Source organism: Hemiscyllium ocellatum, chromosome 25 (assembly GCF_020745735.1).
Source record: "Hemiscyllium ocellatum isolate sHemOce1 chromosome 25, sHemOce1.pat.X.cur, whole genome shotgun sequence".
Lineage (NCBI taxonomy): Eukaryota > Metazoa > Chordata > Chondrichthyes > Orectolobiformes > Hemiscylliidae > Hemiscyllium > Hemiscyllium ocellatum.
This window is the reverse complement of record NC_083425.1, coordinates 39557445-39577139: the sequence shown is the minus strand read 5'-3', so window position 1 is coordinate 39577139 and position 19695 is coordinate 39557445. Positions and strand designations below refer to the sequence as shown.

Sequence of the window (19695 nt, the reverse complement as noted above, 5' to 3'; positions counted from 1 at the left end):
CCTTTTATCTTAGCCTGCTGGACACACTTTCCTCATTCCTGAAGAAGGGCTCATGCCCGAAACGTCGACTCTCCTGCTCCTTGGAAGTGCCTGACCTGCTGCGCTTTTCCAGCAACACATTTTCAGCCTTAATGTACACCATAGTCAGAATCACGAATATTCAATAGAAAAATATATAGTTTTATCAGGTTATAAGGGTAGACCTGAATGAATATCTCAAAGATTGACTGAATGATCATTATCAGACTTTGTGGCCTAACTATTTGACAAGCATGATGATGTTTTTGATGTTCAATAGATTAATATGTATCATAGAAGGAAAACTGAACTTGCTGAACCTAAAAGATGGTAATAGCATAACTGCACAGTATAATTGACAGAGATGTCAATATGCTTAATTATGGTTTCAACTTCTGTAGCTAAGACCTGGTAAAGGGTCAGAGTCATGGAGCTAAACTACTCCTTTCTCTGGAGCTGAGGGCAAAAAGGAAATTCAATGTGAGAACTGCATAAATTATGTGCAGAGATACAGGATGGAAATGATCACTGAAGTAGAATGGGCCAAGGTCATGAGTAGTTTTGAATTATGTTTGTTAATATCCACAGTGCTATTGAAACTTGTGCTGATACTAATGGGGAGTTTGCACAGATGAAGACCTGAGTTGCAGCATTTTAAAGGAATGCAACTTTGTTGGAAATCGTGACAGGGAGTCTGTCCAGGAGAGTCCTAGAGAAGACAAACTTTGAGATGATGAAGACATGGACTTGAAAGTTATGTATAAAATGTTGCTGCAATAAAAGAAACTGGTCTTAGTAATGGAGCAAGCACAGAGGCAGAGAAAGAACACCAGGTCAAAGATTCTCCATCCTTTTAGGTCGAGGTATCACTAGGGATCGATGTTTGGACTTGCAACACAAATACTACTGCCATACATGAGAATGAGAAAATTAAAGTAGTTATTCACCATTTATAACTTGTCGAGCTAACTTTATATTCACTCACATCATTAGATGATGAAGCCTAAAAAGGGGAAGCCAAAGTCCACAGGAATTAAAAGGAATTAATGGATGATTACAGCTGATGAATAAATACATGGGTATTACTTGAAAACAGCTGAGCTTTGTTTTCCATCTCATTAAGTATATTAAATTGCTTAACCAGTTTCTGGATTCTGTTCCTTGGCCTTGATCAGGTGATAACAGGGATTATATTAGGGTAATTTATTTTCATTGTACAAGTTAAGCACCCACACTGGAGCATTTAATTTAAACTAGATCCATTACAGATATTAACCATTCTTTCTAGTTTAACCACCTCAAGCTCTTTTCTATCTCCAGCACCATAGGAAGGTCTTCCCACAGTGAGTGTCCCTCAATCTCTGGATTTCACCTCAACTAACAACAAGAAAGACTGATTTTTCACTTTGTGTCAGCGGAACTTTTTCAATGTGATGTAGAGAGTTTGCCAACTAACACAAAAAAAAGTTCTGAAGAAGGGTCAATGGACATGAAAAATTAACTCTGCTTTCTCTCTACAGATGCTGCCAGACCTGCTGAGGTTTTCCAGCAATTTCTGTTTTTGTTGCCAAAAAACCCATTGCTAGTCTCCATATTAATGTTCTGTAAGATCATGGCATTAATGTTGCACTTAAGTCTATACTCTTCAGATTTGGTGTCACTGACAAGGCCAATATTTATTGCCAGTCCCTTCTTGTCCTTAAACATAGTGGCAACCCTCATTTTTAACCAATGGAATCAATACAGTGAAATGCACTTTGTGATAGAGTGCTAAAACTTTGACCCAGTGCCAAATTGGCATAAACAGCTTACATCTTTACTGACCCTGCTTTACAGATTCATATGCATGATCCTTAGTGAAAAATTGGAAGAGAATCACTCTTGACCACTCTTTGAATTCCAAGGTGAAAAGATCTTGTAGCTCTTTCCATATTTCTCACCATTTACAATCAATGTGTCAAGCAGGTATTTTGTTTCTATGTCCATGTTAACGTAGCTGACTCAATTGACATTCAAAGTGCAGGATGGCGCAGCAGCTTCACATCAGTTACAATCCTTCCTCCCCATCCTCACATCCTCCTATAGCATCTCTTCTGAAGACGCAGCTAAGACAAGCAACTTCCTTAATGTAAATTCCAATTTGTCTGCCACAGCATTGTCTGGTGTAAAAATAATTTTCAGAGTATTGTTTACAGTTGCAAATAACATATCTATACAATGTCAGCTAACCAATCTCCTCATTCTATACACACCCCACCATCCTTAGCACTACACACCTGCTGGCTATTTTTGATGCTGACACATTTACTGGAAATACTTGCATGAGTACTAGCAACTAAAGGAATGCATTGTCATTCCAGAGACTGTTTGATCAATGGGCAATGATCCAAGGTACTGCACCTCCCACTTATTGTGTGACAACTGGAACAGGTTACATGAAGATTAAATACTTCTCCTGAATTGTCAGGTAACCTTTCATTATTTCCTTTAATCCTGCATAATAAATGTCAGGATGTCACTAACGCTCCATTATACAGGAAACAACCAGAAAGGAAGATTTGAATTTCCCTAAAGACCGTCAGCACCATATGAGCATGAATTAAAACACAACATGTTGATTTTTACCAAGTGAACAAAGAAATCCAATTGGAGGATCTGTACAAAGTGAATAATCTGTTTCTTTACAAAACTGTACTCAGTCATTTCAGTTAGCTATCTCTTTAGAAACAATATTAAAATGCACAGTCTACTTTCTGAAGTATGTTTGTAAAAGTTATGCAAAAGCACACTTTGTGTTATTTGTTATTTTCTTTGTTATTTGTACAAAACATACAACCTTGGGTGAAACTGAATTGTATAGCTACTAATGTGTGACTTAATTTACAACTCAATTAATTCACAATATTGTTTGGAGCATTTGCAGAATTAAAGGGAGAACATTTTGTTCCAGCAACAGTGCAAGAATCTTATAAAGTCGTGCAAAATCAATTATTCATTAATGAAATAACAAGTGTCACTTGTGCTAAGATTGAAACTTTTAAAACTTAGATGTTTCTCATTTTCTCAGTCATCAGAAACCACAAGAACATCAGTACCTGTTGAACACATTGTGGGAGGTAATCTGTCAAGGCTGCACAACTGATAAAGTGAACTTATTGCAAATAGTTGAGAAGCTATCAGTGCAGTGAACGATGAGAGGAACCAATATTTTTCATCTCAGCAATGGATAAACCCCACAGAGGTAGCTTCGCACTTCTTTTCCCCCAGACAAAGACAATTTTTCCCCAATGTGTCAGAAACCGCAACAGCTAGCTTCCCATTCTGCACTAGTAACAACACTATTATATATAAGATTCAAATTGATCTGTTTCGACATGTTGTGACACATGTTTCGAGCAGGTGGGGCTTAAACCTAAGCACTCTGGCCCAGGGACAGGACCTGAACACTCCACCATTGGGACCTTTGAAATTATTTTTAATCAATCTACTCAGACATTTTATAACACACCTCGAGGACAGATGGGACATTGACTTTGACCTTCAGTCCTACATGTAGGGCTACTCCCACTGCACTACAAAATCCTTACAACGTTCATTATATATTTTCCATTTTTCTGACTCCAGTTAGCTGAATGAATAGCCATGATGATAGCAGCATTTCATAACAAATTCAACATCTATTGGAGTTACAGGTCAAGCCATAAGCAATGCCAATGAGGCAGTTGAAAGGTCATGGGGGCTTAATTTAGTCAAATTTTCTTTTCCACAAAGCTGCAGTGCCATACAGTGCACTACATTGAAACATATGTATGTTTATATTGTTGAATAGTGAGGGCTGCCATACAATGGGTTTTACAGAAGTGAAATACATGAGAGAAAAGTTTGTATGCGTGTTTCAGTGGATCAACCTAACCTGCCTACCTCTGCACTAGCCTGTCTAAAGGGTTATGTGTAAGGGCACCCCCCGATTCAATCACATACCTGCCACCCACCAAGGCAAAAACTTTAAGTGACCAGATCTTCAACATTAAGAGGAGTCTTCCAAGTTGAGAAATTTCCTAACCTGAGCCACCCACTCCATAGCTCCTATCAAGTCTTCAATATCTAAGGCTGTTTGTGTTCTGGTGCTAATTTAGGTCAGATTGCAAGAGAACGATGTCCATCAGACAGCTCTCATGTTTATTCAACTAAATCTAGCAGCAGAGCCAGTCATTCATAGGACTACAGTTCTGCTGCCAGGATAAAGGACACAGATTTAGCAGTGTAAACCAAGACAGCCAACACACAGACATTGGTTTCCTTTAGTATCCAAACAGAACAAGTACCCAGCTAAAAGTGGTCTTACCCTGTTTTCATAATTGTACTTCCAAAACCAGACAACTTTTTTTAAAAAAATCATATTTAAGGGATTTATTTGTTGCAATGCTGGCTGCACTAGTCTTAGAGTAGCACTCTTCCTTCTTTTTTATTATATTTTCATCTCTTATAACTCATCAAGCAATGGCAATTGGCAAAATATTTAAGATTATCCAAAACTCAAGAAGAATGGGAAGAACGTTAGTGAGGTTTTTAAGCGCATTTGTTACCAAAAATATTTATAGAAGCACCACAGATTGGTTGATGAGTTGCAAATTCAAATACAAAAATCAATTTTCATGAAGAGCTGAGCAGATATTTGCAGAAATCGGAGAGCTAGACATATTTTAAAACCTGGTTGACATTTAACACTAGAACCTGGTATATCTTAGTAGTTGTAAGCTACAGCAAAGATCGATTTCTGAAGGAGAACACATGCTTCAGATTCCGGTAAAATGGAGTAAAGTGAGCATTTAGTTTTGTTGAGTTTCTGGGTTAATAATGTAACAGGACTGGATTACATCTCGCTCTTGTGTACTGCTTTAGGAGGGATAGGATTTAATGTTATGATGATATTCAAATTATAGGTGTGTTGTATTTAATACTTTGAGAAAATTGTTTTAAAATCAATCACCTTTCCTTTAACAGGTAAAGGTGGACATCAAATGTAAAACAGCAAAACAAAGTGTTTTGGACTAATTAAATATGGACAATTCCTTTTAAAGAACATCGTCTCATATTTTATAACGAACAGCAAAGGAACAACCTTTGCCATTCATTTTGTTTTCAGTTGTGCAGAGACTTTGAGTGGGCTTGTCAGCAGATATATGCTCTCCCAGCGTCTATTTGAAATCAGCGCCCTCTAAAGGGGAAGTGTGGGACATGTAAGCAAGGAAAATTGATCAACAATCAAGTTAGAGAAACAAAATTGAACCATGTCGACAACAAAGGGGAAAGTCAAAAACAGAAAATATTAAAAGAACATTGAAATAATTGTATAGTAAGCAGAATTAAGAATGAGAATATACAAACAGAATTAAGAGAGAAACATGAAAGTAAAAGATGAATAAACTGGTTAAAGAGCATTTCAATGTTATTTTGTAAAAAAAATTACAGTATTAACTTTTTTCTAATTACATATGACTTCACACTTATAAAATTAAATTTGATGGGGCATGGAGTTCATCGAGGATGGTATATGGCTTATTACTCCATTAAATACCCAGTCACTCCTGATTTAATAAAACTAATTTTTCTTGTCTTTAGCAAGAATAGTGGGCAAGAAGCACAACTTAACACTATCAAATTGATTTCTCTGCCAATTTAACTGATGAAGACTCCACTGATGAAGGGCATCAGTGACAACAAGTATTAGATTGTCTCATTTCATTGCGCACGTGCGGGCTTCAAAATTCCTGCTAATTTTACGCTGTAATAAAGACGATTGCAACAGTGTGTTTCAGTGGATCAGCCTAACCTGCTCTACTCTGCACTAGCCTGTCTGGAGGGCAGACCAAATTCCAGTCCATTAACTTACTGTGGAATCTAAAGTAAATCTACCTCTTTGCACATCGCCATATTGGTTATACTCCTGTACTCAAGCATCTTGCCTGTTTCAATACTCATTTATACAAATAGGTGGCTCAGTGGTTAGCACTGCTGCCTCAGCCCAGGTTCAATTCCAGTTTTGGGCGACTGTCTGTGTGGAGTTTACACATTCTCCCCGTGTCTGTGTGGATTTCTTCCGGGTGTTCCAGTTTCCTCCCACAGTCCAAACATGTGCAGGTCAGGTGGTTTGGCCATGCTAAATTTCCCATAGAGTTAGGTGCATTAGTCAGAGGGAAATGGGTCTGGGTGGGTTACTCTTCGGAGGGTCAGTGTGGACTTGTTGCGCTGAAGGGCCTGTTTCCACACTGCAAGGAATCTAATCTAATCATATTGAAAGAATGCCTGCAAGTTAGAGAAACAATATTAATAAGATTAAAAGGACGAGATAAGGCAACGAATAGCTTTCATTTCCAAGAGGATAATTCACACTGAATTTGAAGAAGGTTTATTCTCAACTTGCAAGGACTTCACAAATGACTTTGCTCCCTTTATTTGGATTTTAATTTAAGTAACAAATAGGCACAGCAGGTTTGGCTGAAGCTGAACAGAAATCATTTTTCCTTTGAAATGAATCATCCAAAGTGAAATAAGGTTACCACAAACCACACTGTTCTTAACTTTGTCTTTCCTTCTCTAAGTATATGTATGTATAGCACAGCTGGCTGAGTTTCACATTACTTTCATAATTTATATTAATATTTTGTGCTGACAAAATACTGTGAAACTTGGGGACATAAAAGAGCTTGAATAGTTCATTCCATCAAATGACGCCACAGGTTTGACATTAATGCCTTGTCAATTTACCAAATGTGTAGCAGTAGTTTAAACACATGTCTACTGATCTTAAACTTCAGGGCAGAGGACTGAGGTCACTGCAGGAAGAGAGCACTGAGGTGAAGCAGTTATAGAATGGTATTACTACATATCACGTGCAACATAAATCCCAAAATCACTCTCACACACACACACACACATACATGTGCAGACACACACAAATACACTTCACAAACCTAGGTATGAATTTTGCACAAACAGTACAATTTAAATGGCATGGTCAATAACAATAATTTATATTGACGCAGAACACTTTGAGTCATAAAATATAATTAGGCACTTCACTAGATCATTGAATGCAAATCAGCCTTCTTAAATCCACTCGAACCCTACCAAACCACCCTCCCACCCCACCCTCACCCCAGAAAATAAGCATGGAAATTCTGTTTCAATTGTCAAACAAGATAAAATCAAATATAATACCAAGCCACATAAGGTGATAGTGGGTCAGATAACTGAACTCTTATTCAAAGATAAAAATCAGACAACACCAGGTTATAGTCCAACAGGTTTATTTGGAAGCACTAGCTTTCAAAGTGCTGCTTCTTCATCAGATGGTTGCCAAAGAGGCAATATCATAAAGAAAGAAGGCAAAGTTTAGAGAGGGAATTCCATGACATTGAACCTAAGATACTAAAGATGAAAACACCAATACTAGAGTTGTTCAAATCAAGGACATATAGAGGCCTGAATTAGAGGAGGAATGATAGCCCAGAGAATTGTAGTGTGACAGGAGATTACAGAAATAGGGTCAAGACCCTGTAACAATTTGAATACAAGAACAAGAACATTAAAATCAAGACATTGTTTGACTGGAAGCCAAAGCAGATCAGAAACAGCAGGGTTGAAAAGAGGAAGTTTAGTTATGTCAATAATTGAATGTAAAAGTCGTACTGACTTTATTTCCTGCCATTGCCAGAGAGAAGGATAGGAGTCATAAAATAAAGAACACAGTTTCAAGTGGGGACTGAAAACAATAGCTTCAGTCTTTTCAATGCTGAGAGAGTAAGGTACCATTTTTACTCTTTTATGGGATGTGGAGCTTGCTGGCAAGGCCATCATTTGATGAAAATCCTTATGAAATGAGAATGTAGACTTATGTATATGTGTTCTTCTGATGTACTCAAAAGATTCATGGCTTTGTGGCACGACGTGCTGACATGGATTTGCATAACAACGTGTTACATGATAAAATCACCCATTGCTTAGGGAAAACAAGCACAGAATCTGGCAGGATTTTAAAAGAGGATGGTGTTTATCTCAGAACGAAGACAGACATCTACCTGGAGTGGTTCCTACATCACTTCCTTCTGGTTGCAAGACTTGAAAAACTATCAGCATCACGGAAAGCAACTAGAAGCATTCCATTTTGTTGTCTTAGATTTATTTGCAACAACATTTGATAGAACAAGACACCCAACACTGAGGTTCTTGCTAAAGACTGCCTACCTTGCATCATCAGAGCTCAGCTTTTTTTGGATTGGTCATATGGAGAACTCCCACAACCTAAAAGTTGCATTCTACTCCCATATAATAAGCCAAATGTAGGTATAAAGACAGTCTAAAGCCCAATTCCGAACTTGTGAGCTGAATCCCAACAAATAGGAAAAAAAAACAACCTCAGGTGGACCTAACTGGAACTTACTTCATCAAGCAATTTTCACATTTAAGGAGACAGCATCAAGTGGCTTCGGGAAAAGTGAGTGCAGCACAAAGCCAAAGCCTCCATTTTTCCTTTCAGTTACCCATTACATGCAGAATATACAATTGATTATACAAGCCAAGACTAGGTCTGACATTTCACGTGAGACATCAACCTAGACTCTAAACCACTCTTTGGTGAACATTCATCCACTGAAACAGTGCAAGAATCAAGCATCATGAAAATCGGGGTAAAACAGGATCTTGTTGTGTTTGCTTACAAAACAACCAATCCCTCATTCATCTATTTAAAATGAGCAAGACTCCTGCAAGGCGTTTTTTTAAGTTCAGTTTTTTTTCAATCATTCACAGAAAGTAGGCATCACTGTCAACGTCAGAATTTATTTCTTATTGCCATTAATGTTTGGGAAGGTGGTGATGAGCTGGCTTCTTAAACTGTTGCAGTCTTTGACATTTAGGTATAACCACAGTGCTGTTAAGGAGGGAATTCCAGGACTTTTCCCAGTAATAGTGATGAAACAGCTATGTAGTTTCAAGTCAGTGCAGGGAGGAGGGGAACTTGTTCCTAAACATCTGCTGCCCTTGATCTTCTAGGTAGTTTGTAAAATACTATTAGAATAGCTTTGGTAAGTTACTCCACTCCACCTTGTAAATAGTACACACTGCTGCCACAATGCTGGAGGGTATGAATGTGAAATTGTGGTGGACAGGGTGCCAAACAAGCTGCTTTATCCTTTATGGCATGAAGCTTCTTGAGCGCTGTTCGAGTTGCATCCACCCAGGCAATTAGAGATTTTCTATCACACTCCTGACTTGTACATCGTAGATGTTACATAGCAATTGAAGAGACAGGAGATCAGTTATTCACCATAGATTGATAAGCGTCTAACATACTCTTGTAGCCACAGTATTTAAAAGGTTGGTCCAGTTCAGTTTCTGCTCACAGGTAGCCACCAGGGGTTTTTTTACTGGGCATTTAGCAATGGTAATTGAACATTACAACCAATTACTATATTCACTCTTCTTATAAATGGTCATTGCTAGACACTTGTGCAGTGCGAATGTTACTTGTCAGCCTAAGCCTAAGCCTGGCTGTTGTCCAGATCTTGGATGCTTATGAATACGGCTTCTTCAGTGTCTGAGCAGAAATGACTGGTGCTGAACGTGGTGTAATCATCAGCAAACACATTATGATAGAAACTAGGCCATTGATGAAGCAGCCGAATAAGTTATTTTGTGGTAGATAAGACTCCACCCAGAACAATGTATTCTTCCTCATTCCAGTTTTGCTGGTGTCCCTTAACACCATACTCAGTTCGATGCTGCCTTGATGAAAAAGGAGCAGACCTTACCTCCCCTCTGGAGTTCAGATTATTTGTTCACAATTGAACCAGGGCTGTAATGAGGTCAGGAGCTGAGTACCCATGATAGAATGCAAACTGAGTGCTGCTGAGTAGGTTTTTGCTGAGCAAATTGGCACTTGATAACACTTTCGACAAATCCTTCCATTCTTGATTAGTGAAGGGATCAAGGGTTATGAGGGGTGGGGAAGGCAGGTGAATGGGGTTGAGAAATATATCATCAACAGACTCAATAGGCTGAATGGCCCAATTCTATTCCTTTATCTTATGGTCTCATGGTCTTCTCACTTTGCTGATGGCCAACAGTAGACTGACTAGACAATAACTGGGTCAATTGGACTTGTCTTACTTTTTGAGTACAGGGCACACCTTCTATTTTCTACATTTCCATATGGATGCCAGTATTATGTGTGTAGTGAAATATCTTGGAAACAGACATGTTTAATTTTGGAGGACAAATCCAGTACAATTACTGGAATGTTGTCAGGGCTCAAGCCCTCTTCAATATCTAATGCTTTCAACTATTTCTTGATATCATGTGAAGTGATTCGAATTGGTTGGAGACCATCATCAATGATGCTGGGCACCTCTAAAGGAGGCTAACATAGATCATCCACTTAGCACTTGTGGCTGAAGCTGAATACAAATGCATCAGCCTTGTCCATTGCTGGTCTCTCCCATTATTAAGGATATGAATATTAATGGTGCTTCCTCCTCCTGTTATTTGATTAATTGTCCACTACCATTCATATACACATGGGAGGACTTCATAGTTTAGGTCTGATCCTTGGATGTAGGATTTCTTGGCCCTATCTATTGCATGCTGTTCCTGTATGTAACTTGATGAGTGACTTTATGAGAACACATCATATTTCTTGTTGTAGTAGCTACACGTACCAGATGATATGCCACTTCAAAGGATGTCTGTGGACTCATGATCATAACCCACGGCATAGCAAATGGCCAATATCCATTTACCAACATGATGGAGATGCCAGAATCTTCCTTGTAAGCAGGAAAACGGTGATTGGTACCTAAATCGAGAAACTTCCTTACAACTCTCAGTGACTGACTCAAGAATACCACTGACAGAACTTTGACATATGCTTTGTAGGCATTCTCCTTGTTTGACAGAACAGGTTGAGGTTTAAAGAGAACCTAATGAGAAGGAGCCAATTACCTGTCAGATTAAAATACATAAAATAAACCTGAAATGTAAGTCACATTGTCCATCATATATATGCTGCAGAAAATAGCAGAAAACCACTTTAATAGGAAATAAGAAAGAGTATAGCCCTCAGTAATCCTGGTTATTGAACATATTTGTAAATTGCCCTTGGTCACTGTATGTTGATTCAGTTGTTTTAGATATATGGAGGACACAGATAGGAAAAAGACATCAGAATCTTACTCCACAGAGCAACCTTGAGGTCAAAACCTGTGATTATATTATGATAGCTTAATTTTTATTGAAAACACTGACAACACAATTTATGGGACGTAAAATTTGAAGGAAAATTATGATATCTGGAAGTTAAGTCAATATGCTGGAAGTATGTACCCAATTCATTTTTTTCCTAGAAGCAACAGTGGAATTTCCATGCTGTTGTATGTGGGATATAATTATTAAGTACAATCTTCTGCTGAATCAAGATTAGTGGGCAAGGGAATAACTGAAACAGAATTGAAGTTCTGATTCTATCTCATTTTAATGTCATACATGTTATCCTTATGTAGACTGAATTATCTTTACATTATTTATAGCTAAATTTACAGTGATTTACAAAGTAGCAAAGTAGTTGGAGCATCCAGCATATGCTGAAGAGCAAGAGGTCATAAAGTTGAAGTGTTAACAACAAGATGCAATTACAATATGACAAAGGTATATAATGTATATCATTGTAAATGTGCATAGAGTTTACAATTGAAAATGTTAATATAGAGTATAACACCAGAAAGTGATATTTTATAGTCTCCACTCACAAAAGAATTTAATATATCATACAGACTTTTTTTTTAAGCAATGAAATATTGTCTCTCCACAGTATTAAAGAAACTCACAGCACAGAGGGAGCTATTTGGTCAATCATGTCTTTGAACTTATTCCTAAACCGACAACGTTTGGTTGAGATCTTTATTTTGTCTGTTCAAGTTGCAAACTTCAAAGATCACAGTGACTGATACAGGTCTGTGAGAGACCTGGCTCTGAAATAGGTGGTGATATTTAAAATTGCACAGCTGTCTCTAGAAATGAAATCAAATATTGAATGATCACGTAACTTACTGCAACTTTTTAACATGTTTTCAGCATTTAATTGACTTTGATAATTGAAGAATTTTTCTGAAGAATAATATGAATTCAAAATTAATGAGTTAATTGAAAAAAGTTAAAACCTAAGAATAATGGTAACAATGGTTTATTTGAAGCAAGGAGGGAGAAACATTAAAGATGCTAATTTTCTGGTTCTTCTGTCAAGCCCTTGTGATGGAATCAGAGTTCCTGGACTTCCAACCTGTAATCCTAGCTAGCAATATCATTAACACCTATTAAATTGAAGATTAAATGAAAAAGTACCATTTCTTTCACTCTCCGGATGCATAATGTTCACTACCATAATAATCATTTATATTATGCTTGAGGCAGATGGATTTTATGAGATACTTCTGCATGATCTGATTGAAACCTGGACCAGGGTCCAAATTTCAGTTTTGAAAGGAAAATGAAGGCGAAGCCATGAAAACAAAAAGCAGTCCTTGTATATTTCAAACCTTGTAAACTATTTATTCTCTTGTGTTTTTTTCTCTTAATCTAATAATGACATTCAACTGAATTCAGGTCTTACAAAGTGCAGCAGCGTGATTTTTAATCTGTGATTGATAACCTAATTCCCAACACAATAGAAAAACTAGTGGAGAACGTTATTTCTTGGAAATGAATGTATGAGATGTACGGCAGCTATATTTTGAAGTACCTAAGACAAGAGCAGTATGTATGACTGACAAGTTTTCCTGCTGTTTTTTCCCGGGATATAATTTCAGGGGCCTGACCCTGGGCTGGTTCTGAGTCAAAGGGTAATGGTATTTTCAAATATAAATGTCTCATTGGGAATTAGGCTACCTCAATGCCCAAACTAGTGGGCTTTACTACTACCATTAGCAGCATCTACTTGTAGAGCACAATCGTCAAAAGCAATGGTCAGCCATGTTGGGATCTGCTGCTTTCTTGCAGAAAAGAAGTCAAAACATTGACGGACTAGTAGTCTCTCTGTGCATGAATGTGACTAAATGCCCAAATGAAAGATACTATATGAATTCTAGTACTGAAAAGTCTCAGAGTTGTTAAAATGTGCCACCAATAAATTTATTTACATTTTCCATGCATTGATTCAGACAGCTATGTTCTAGACAGTTCAAGTTCCAAATTGATTTCCCGACTGAAAGTTGTCCTCTGGCCCTTCCTAGTCTATTAACACATTCCTTGAGGAACTTAACAAACCATTGACTGGAGTTGAAAAGGTACCCAATTCTCTCTCTCACCCTTACTTCAAAAATTTAAGCTTACCTCAGAGGCTAAAATCATCTTGGAGTGCTTTTACTCAAACATACATATTATGTGCCAAGAGATGATTGAAAATCCCAGTCCAAATCTCAGAATGAGATTAACTCTGATTTAACTTTGAGTAATTCTAAACATAAAGCCTCCTAAAAACATAAGGAGTGTATTTTTAACTTATTATTCATTTCCATATGCATATATTTCTGTGGGAGGCTTCTAGTTTTAAAATGACAAATTACTTCATATAAAAAATAAATTATGACAAGTATCAAACACTTTCATAATTGACCCATATGGTTCTGGGCAAAAATGAGCATTTGCAGCATTGATTAATAATGGCAATATCAAAACACAGTAGGCTTTAAAATGTTCAAGCGTAATAATGAATCCTATTAAGTAGCTCAAAAGCTACAATAAGTCATCCACATCCATATATCGAACACTAACAAATTGAGAATGTTAGTTTCACTAACAGGTTCATAGGGATTGAGAACCACATCTGGAAAATTAAACTTATAGTAAAAATCCACTTGAATATCTCTTCTGGTATAAGTGTACAAATTCCAAGCAATCTTGAACTTTGCTTTACTAAACTGCAGTTAATTTTCACTAAGGTCATATGGAGACAATTCCCGTATTACGATCAGAGTCATTTACAGAGTGAGTTTCCACAAGGAAAGTCATTTTGTTCAGTGAACTTTTTGTCAATATTTTTGATCAGGTAGTGCTGATGATGTCTTCAATAAAGAACCTGAGCGGAGTTGGGGCTGAGTAGTGGCACTTTGTTGGCACTTCAGTCAATGCTGTCGTTGACTCGGGAGCGTCAGTGTTAGCAAGTAAACCCCCTCTTGCTCCAATCTTTCGATAAAAATTAGTAAACCTCCACCAAACTCACCCTCACTGACTGCACTATTTTTATTCATTTGTATCGGTTGAAAACCTTACAATGCTCCTGTTCTACTTTAAAAAGTAAAGGCAGCAAATCGCTGGAACTTTTCGATAACTTTTGCTTTGAGAGTATTTTAAGAAGTAAACGTGCCACGAAGTTATTCATGAAAATAGCAAGCGAATAAACACAGCTGAACAGGTTGTTTAAAAAAAAATCCATAAAGCACAAATAATCCAATTAACGTATGACTCTTACATGCCGGATTTGCAGGCAATTTCTGAAAACTAGCCCAACCGCCTATTTTATTTACAAATCGGAAATCACAGATAACTCCTGGATCGGAAATAAACCGAGAGAAAGAGATCTACTCCAAGATTAAAAATCACACAACACCAGGTTATAGTCCAACAGGTTTAATTGGAAGCACACTAGCTATCAAAGCGCTGCTCTTTCATCAGGTGATCGTGGAGGGCTCGATCGTAACACAGAATTTATAGCAAAAACTTACAGCGTGATGTAACTGAAATTATACATTGAAACATTGATTGTCTGTTAACAGACAATTGTTTTGACAGACAATCAATTTTTCAATGTATAATTTCAGTTACCTCACACTGCAAATTTTTGCTATAAATTCTGTGTTACGATCGAGCCGGCCACAATCACCGGATGAAGGAACGTCGCTCTGAAAGCTAGTGCTTCCAATTAAACCTGTTGGACTATAACCTGATGTTGTGTGATTTTTAACTTTGTACACCCCAGTCCAACACCGGCATCTCCAAACCATTACTCCAAGATCAGCTGTGTTCACGGTATGAGTATCACTGGGGCCACTCCATAATCAACATTTCAACCGATCATGTGAAAGGAAAGGAAAGAATCTGTAAGAATCTGGTGGCATTGTAGGTGCAGTCTGTACGTGAGCATTTCAGTGAAAAGTTTCAACAAGATCTCAGGCTGACACGCGCCACTCTGTGTGAACATTCTAAACTCTCTGAATTCGCTGTGGCCCTGAAAGGAAACCACTGTGTTATACATACTGCTGAAAAGACAATACAAGTATTTGAGATAGCACAGCGCTGTGAGGCGTGGGAACTTATTTATCACCCCACCCTCCCCAAACCCCGTCTCTACCAACTATTTAGCTGAGGTAAATTTCTTGAATCAGTGGGAAAATCTGCAAATAAATGCTGTAACTGCGGCCTGACTTTTTACCAACACCCAAGTCTTAATGGCCCAGCCACCACAAGGCAAATGACTACACGCTTTCTTGAAGTTGACAAAACACACGCCACTGGACTGACATTACTGCAGGAGAATTATTTGAATAGTAAAGGCTTGTTTTGCTTCACAAAGGTGAAAAGACAAGATTATGAGGGAAAAAAGATGAGCAACTACATTAAAATTAGATTAGTGAATAGTTTCGCACAAGTTTAAATAAACACTGACAGACGTTGGAATTGTATTATGTATCGATATCTATCAAGATAAATTATGTATAGATGCCTGGTCTCCGTCTGTAACGTATTACATTTTAAGTTCATTTTAAAAAAACCCTCTTTATCCTGGGAGACAATTGCTCGAGATTGTTTAGGAACTTCGAATCAACATGTGGTTGCTAATGATAAACTGTGTACGTAGCGTTGTGTGTGTCAATTTGGAGTGAAGGGCCAAAGATCCTTTACCTGTACCAGCGCAGTCCCTCATCGTAGTGTCTGTCGAAAAAGTGCGGCTCTGCCCCCACCGCCCGGACGTCGGGATGGACCCGGACGAATTCCAGTAGCGCCCGGGTGCCTCCCTTCTTCACGCCGATGATGATCGCCTGCGGCAGCTTCCTCACGCCGTCGCCGCTGAAGCTCAGAGTGCTGGGCAGCGGGTTCCCCACCACGGAGCCGCCGTCCCCGGTCTGCCGGTTGAGGTTGAAGGACTGGAACTGCAGCCTCAGGTCTCGGAAATATTTCTCGGGCAGGTCGCCTTTCCAGTAGCCCCGCACCTGAAGCTTATGCAGCAGCGTCTTCCGGTGGAGGGACTGCCACTCGTCAAAGTCCGCGGCCAGGTAGCCTTCCGAGCCACGGACCGGTCTGGGCATGGTGTGGCACACATCCGACAGATAATACAAGAAGTACAGGGACATCAGCAGCACGCAGAACATGACCACGATCTTGCGGTAGACTTTCGTGGGTAGAGCGTCCGAAAAGACTGTGCTAAGTGCCATAGCGTGTAGCAGTCCCCGGCACAAGAGAATGCCATGCTAGGCTGTAGCCATGTATTAGCTGAAAAGAAATATTTTATTGGTGTGTGTATATATGTGTGATCCTTACATATGTTTGTTTAACATCTAAAGCCTGATCTCTGAATTCAATTGGATGCCACTCGTTCCCCTGGATGTTTTTGTTTGTTGTTTATGCCCTCCTAGTTTTACGGCTCCAGCCTTCAGCCTCATTTACTTGCTGGTGCATTTTGTGTTTTCGCTCAGCAGCTTGAGTGTGTGTGTCTCTGTGCTGTCACGGCGCATTACTTGCTACTTTGATACATTCCCACTTTCCGCCCCAGTTACACGGAGACAAATGTAGCAAAGGTTTCCCCTGAGTTCACGCGGGGGGCGGGGATACCACCGTTGACAGCACAACTGACCAATCGCAGTCTCGGCTACCTCCCAGCAGCGCCGCCAATGAGGCGGGCTCTGGCCGCGCTCCCGGCCACTCAGAACGGGAGGTGGGCGGGGTCTGGGCTGCCAGCGGAGCTCGGGGAGCTGGGGAGAGGGAAGTCCCGGGCTCGGCTTCTGCTTCCCATTCCACAACCTCCACCAGCGCACACACCTCCCTCCCCCCCTTCCACCCCACCTCCCCGCCCTCATCAACTGAGCGGGAGCATGAAATGCAAGAGGCTGCATTTGTAATAGTGGATGGGGTGTGCGTGTGGGGAGGAGGAGGAGGACAAACTGGTGAAATGTTGGTGAATATACACAGAAGGCGCTGTTCCACTGATCAAGTGGAGGTGGAGAAGCCACATCCCACCCCAGACAACTTGCACAAACGTATTTTGCATGTTTTTTTGCGGGGGGAGGGAGGGTTGTGTCAATAAACCACAGACACACTCCGCCGAAATCGCATTATTTTAGTTTGTGTCCCATTCTGCGCGGGTGAATGTTCACGAAGCGGATTTAAAGCAGGGTTCAGTGGCTTACTCTTCCCCCCCCCCCCCCATTTCTCAGGGTGTTTCCCGGCGGCAGAGTTCTCCCCCCGCTGGCCCGGTGTCTTATTGTGAGGTGATTTGAGCTCCAGAGGCCGAGGTTTGCTGGGCACTAGACCCCCACCTTTAACACTTGAAGCTGAGAACTAGTTTCCTTTTCATCACGGGCTGTCACAGTAATGTCAACAGCGGCAGATCGGGGGATAATTCATTAACTGCTTTCTTTTGTTTTAAGAAACACTTTCATACAAATTAACCGATCGCCAAATAATACTTGGACGCCAATTGCCTGTCTCCGCGGGATGCATTGAGTGGTTGAGCGATAGACACCGCATTGTCTGATAAAGGATGTTTACAATGATTCCTGTGCAGCAATGCTACCAACTTTTATTATGACGGAAAAGTAATTCCTGTTAGTTCATCACTTTGCATGTTACACAGTTCAAAGGGACATATCCACTATAAAATAGCGAAATTATTGACTAAAATGTTGAACTATATTTAATTGCGATGTTGAATTTGGTTTCCCAACAAAGTTTGAGAAGCATGATTATGCATTGTGTCTTATACAGCTAACCCAACTGCAGATTGGAACACTGTCGTTAAACATTTGTTTTTTGAAAGGAGAGTATTTTTGGTCGGACTTGTTGAAGTGATGTCCGACCGTCTGAGAGGTTACCCTAGCCTAGTAAGTCCACACGAGTGAGTTTTTTGTCGCCGCCTGTTTAGGACAGTTCTCTCTGTCTCTCCCCAAAAGCTTCAGGGCACATTTTCGACAGCGCGTCGCTGCACTCATTAAACTCGAGTTCCAAGGAACATATCATTAAATCAAACACTAGATTAAGTCGGTCCTTTTGCAGTGAATGTAAAGACGTGTGTGTCTTTATTTGACTGAAATGATCGGTGATGAATTCTCTTATTAATGTAAAAATATCGAATTAACTCGTCATCCTCAGTAGAATGAACGGTTCCTTTTCTCACTGCAATCTGAGCGCTGAGTGGCAATCTACTGTATACAAGAATGTATGCGTGATCTTTGATATGAAGAACTTCCTAAAAATATATGTATATAACATAGTATGAAGTACCACCCAACTCCACAAAGACGGTGCACTTAAAGAGTTTTGTTTTAAACCGTTCACCGCTTGGACAATTGCAGTTGAATCAGTTCAGATCGTCTCCCTCCAATTGTATATCTGCCACCTCTCCAAACTTTATACTAGCGACATTGGTTGTGGCATCTGTAGTTTGTGGGGCATTGACGTAGACTGGAGAGAAATTATTTCACCTGAAATTCAATATAAAAGCATCAGGCTGCAGTAGGTAAATCACAGGCACGGCAAAGTGCCTTCTAAATGCTTTCATTTCCAAGGGCCAACGGGAGCTAAGAATTCCGGACCAGATAGTCTTCCTTCAACCCGATCGTTTCTGGTTCATTTAGCTTCTGTCCAGTTTTGTTTCATTCTGTCACTTGTTGCGTGTTAACATCTCGCTCTCCCACAAAGCGCCATTAATTTAGCCCAGATTTTGTGCAAACTTCATCTTACAGCCCACCAAGGGAGATCACTTTTATTAGAACTTGCCTTGTTTCTCTCTCTCTCTCTCCCCCTCCCCCGGAACCAGCACGTCCTTTCGTCCGGAGTTTGATTATTTCTTCACAAGGGCACAACCGAATGTTTCACATCTGTCGCCTCATTTTTGTTATTGTGGTTGTTGGTGTGTACTTTCTTTTTCCTGGAGGTTAGAATTTGCATGAAAATAACGAAGTCAGTGCTTCAATTTGTCCGCACATTAGCGCCTGAGAATAGGAAAACGACTCAAAAATCAGCGACCTCGGATCTACCATATGTTGCAGGACTCACAACAAAAGGACGAGCCCCTGGTTAACAAATCACCTCTGTGAGGGTGAATTGTGGGAATTCATTGGCCAGCAATGTTTCAAAATTGTTTTTTATTAAAAGGCTGATTACTAAATTTATTAAGTACTAATACACTTAAACTTTGTTTTCTTTATATTGGCCCCTTTATTTATACAGCACTAGATTTATGTATCCCAGTTACTGCTGTCTAAACCTAGCCAGTGCTCCAATATTTAGTGCAGTAATGCCTTTTCTGCTTCGGTTTGTAACCAAGCGTCCTTTCCAAATATTTCAGGAATAGCACGTAAATGGATCTGAATTCCTGGACATAATCGTCCCGTTTCCCCCATAAAACTTCAG

The 19695-nt window shown here is 39.5% G+C and overlaps 1 protein-coding gene across 1 annotated transcript in view; it reads right to left on the bottom strand.

Moving 5' to 3' along the window:
- Positions 1–16824, bottom strand: part of LOC132827839 (heparan sulfate glucosamine 3-O-sulfotransferase 3A1-like) — a 157036-nt gene extending 140212 nt beyond the window's left edge. The window contains exon 1 of the mRNA XM_060844587.1: positions 15970–16824. Within this exon, the coding sequence (XP_060700570.1) occupies positions 15970–16499 (530 nt within the window). The 5' untranslated portion in view covers positions 16500–16824. The remainder of the gene's footprint in view (positions 1–15969) is intronic.
- Between the last annotated feature and the right edge of the window lie 2871 nt (positions 16825–19695).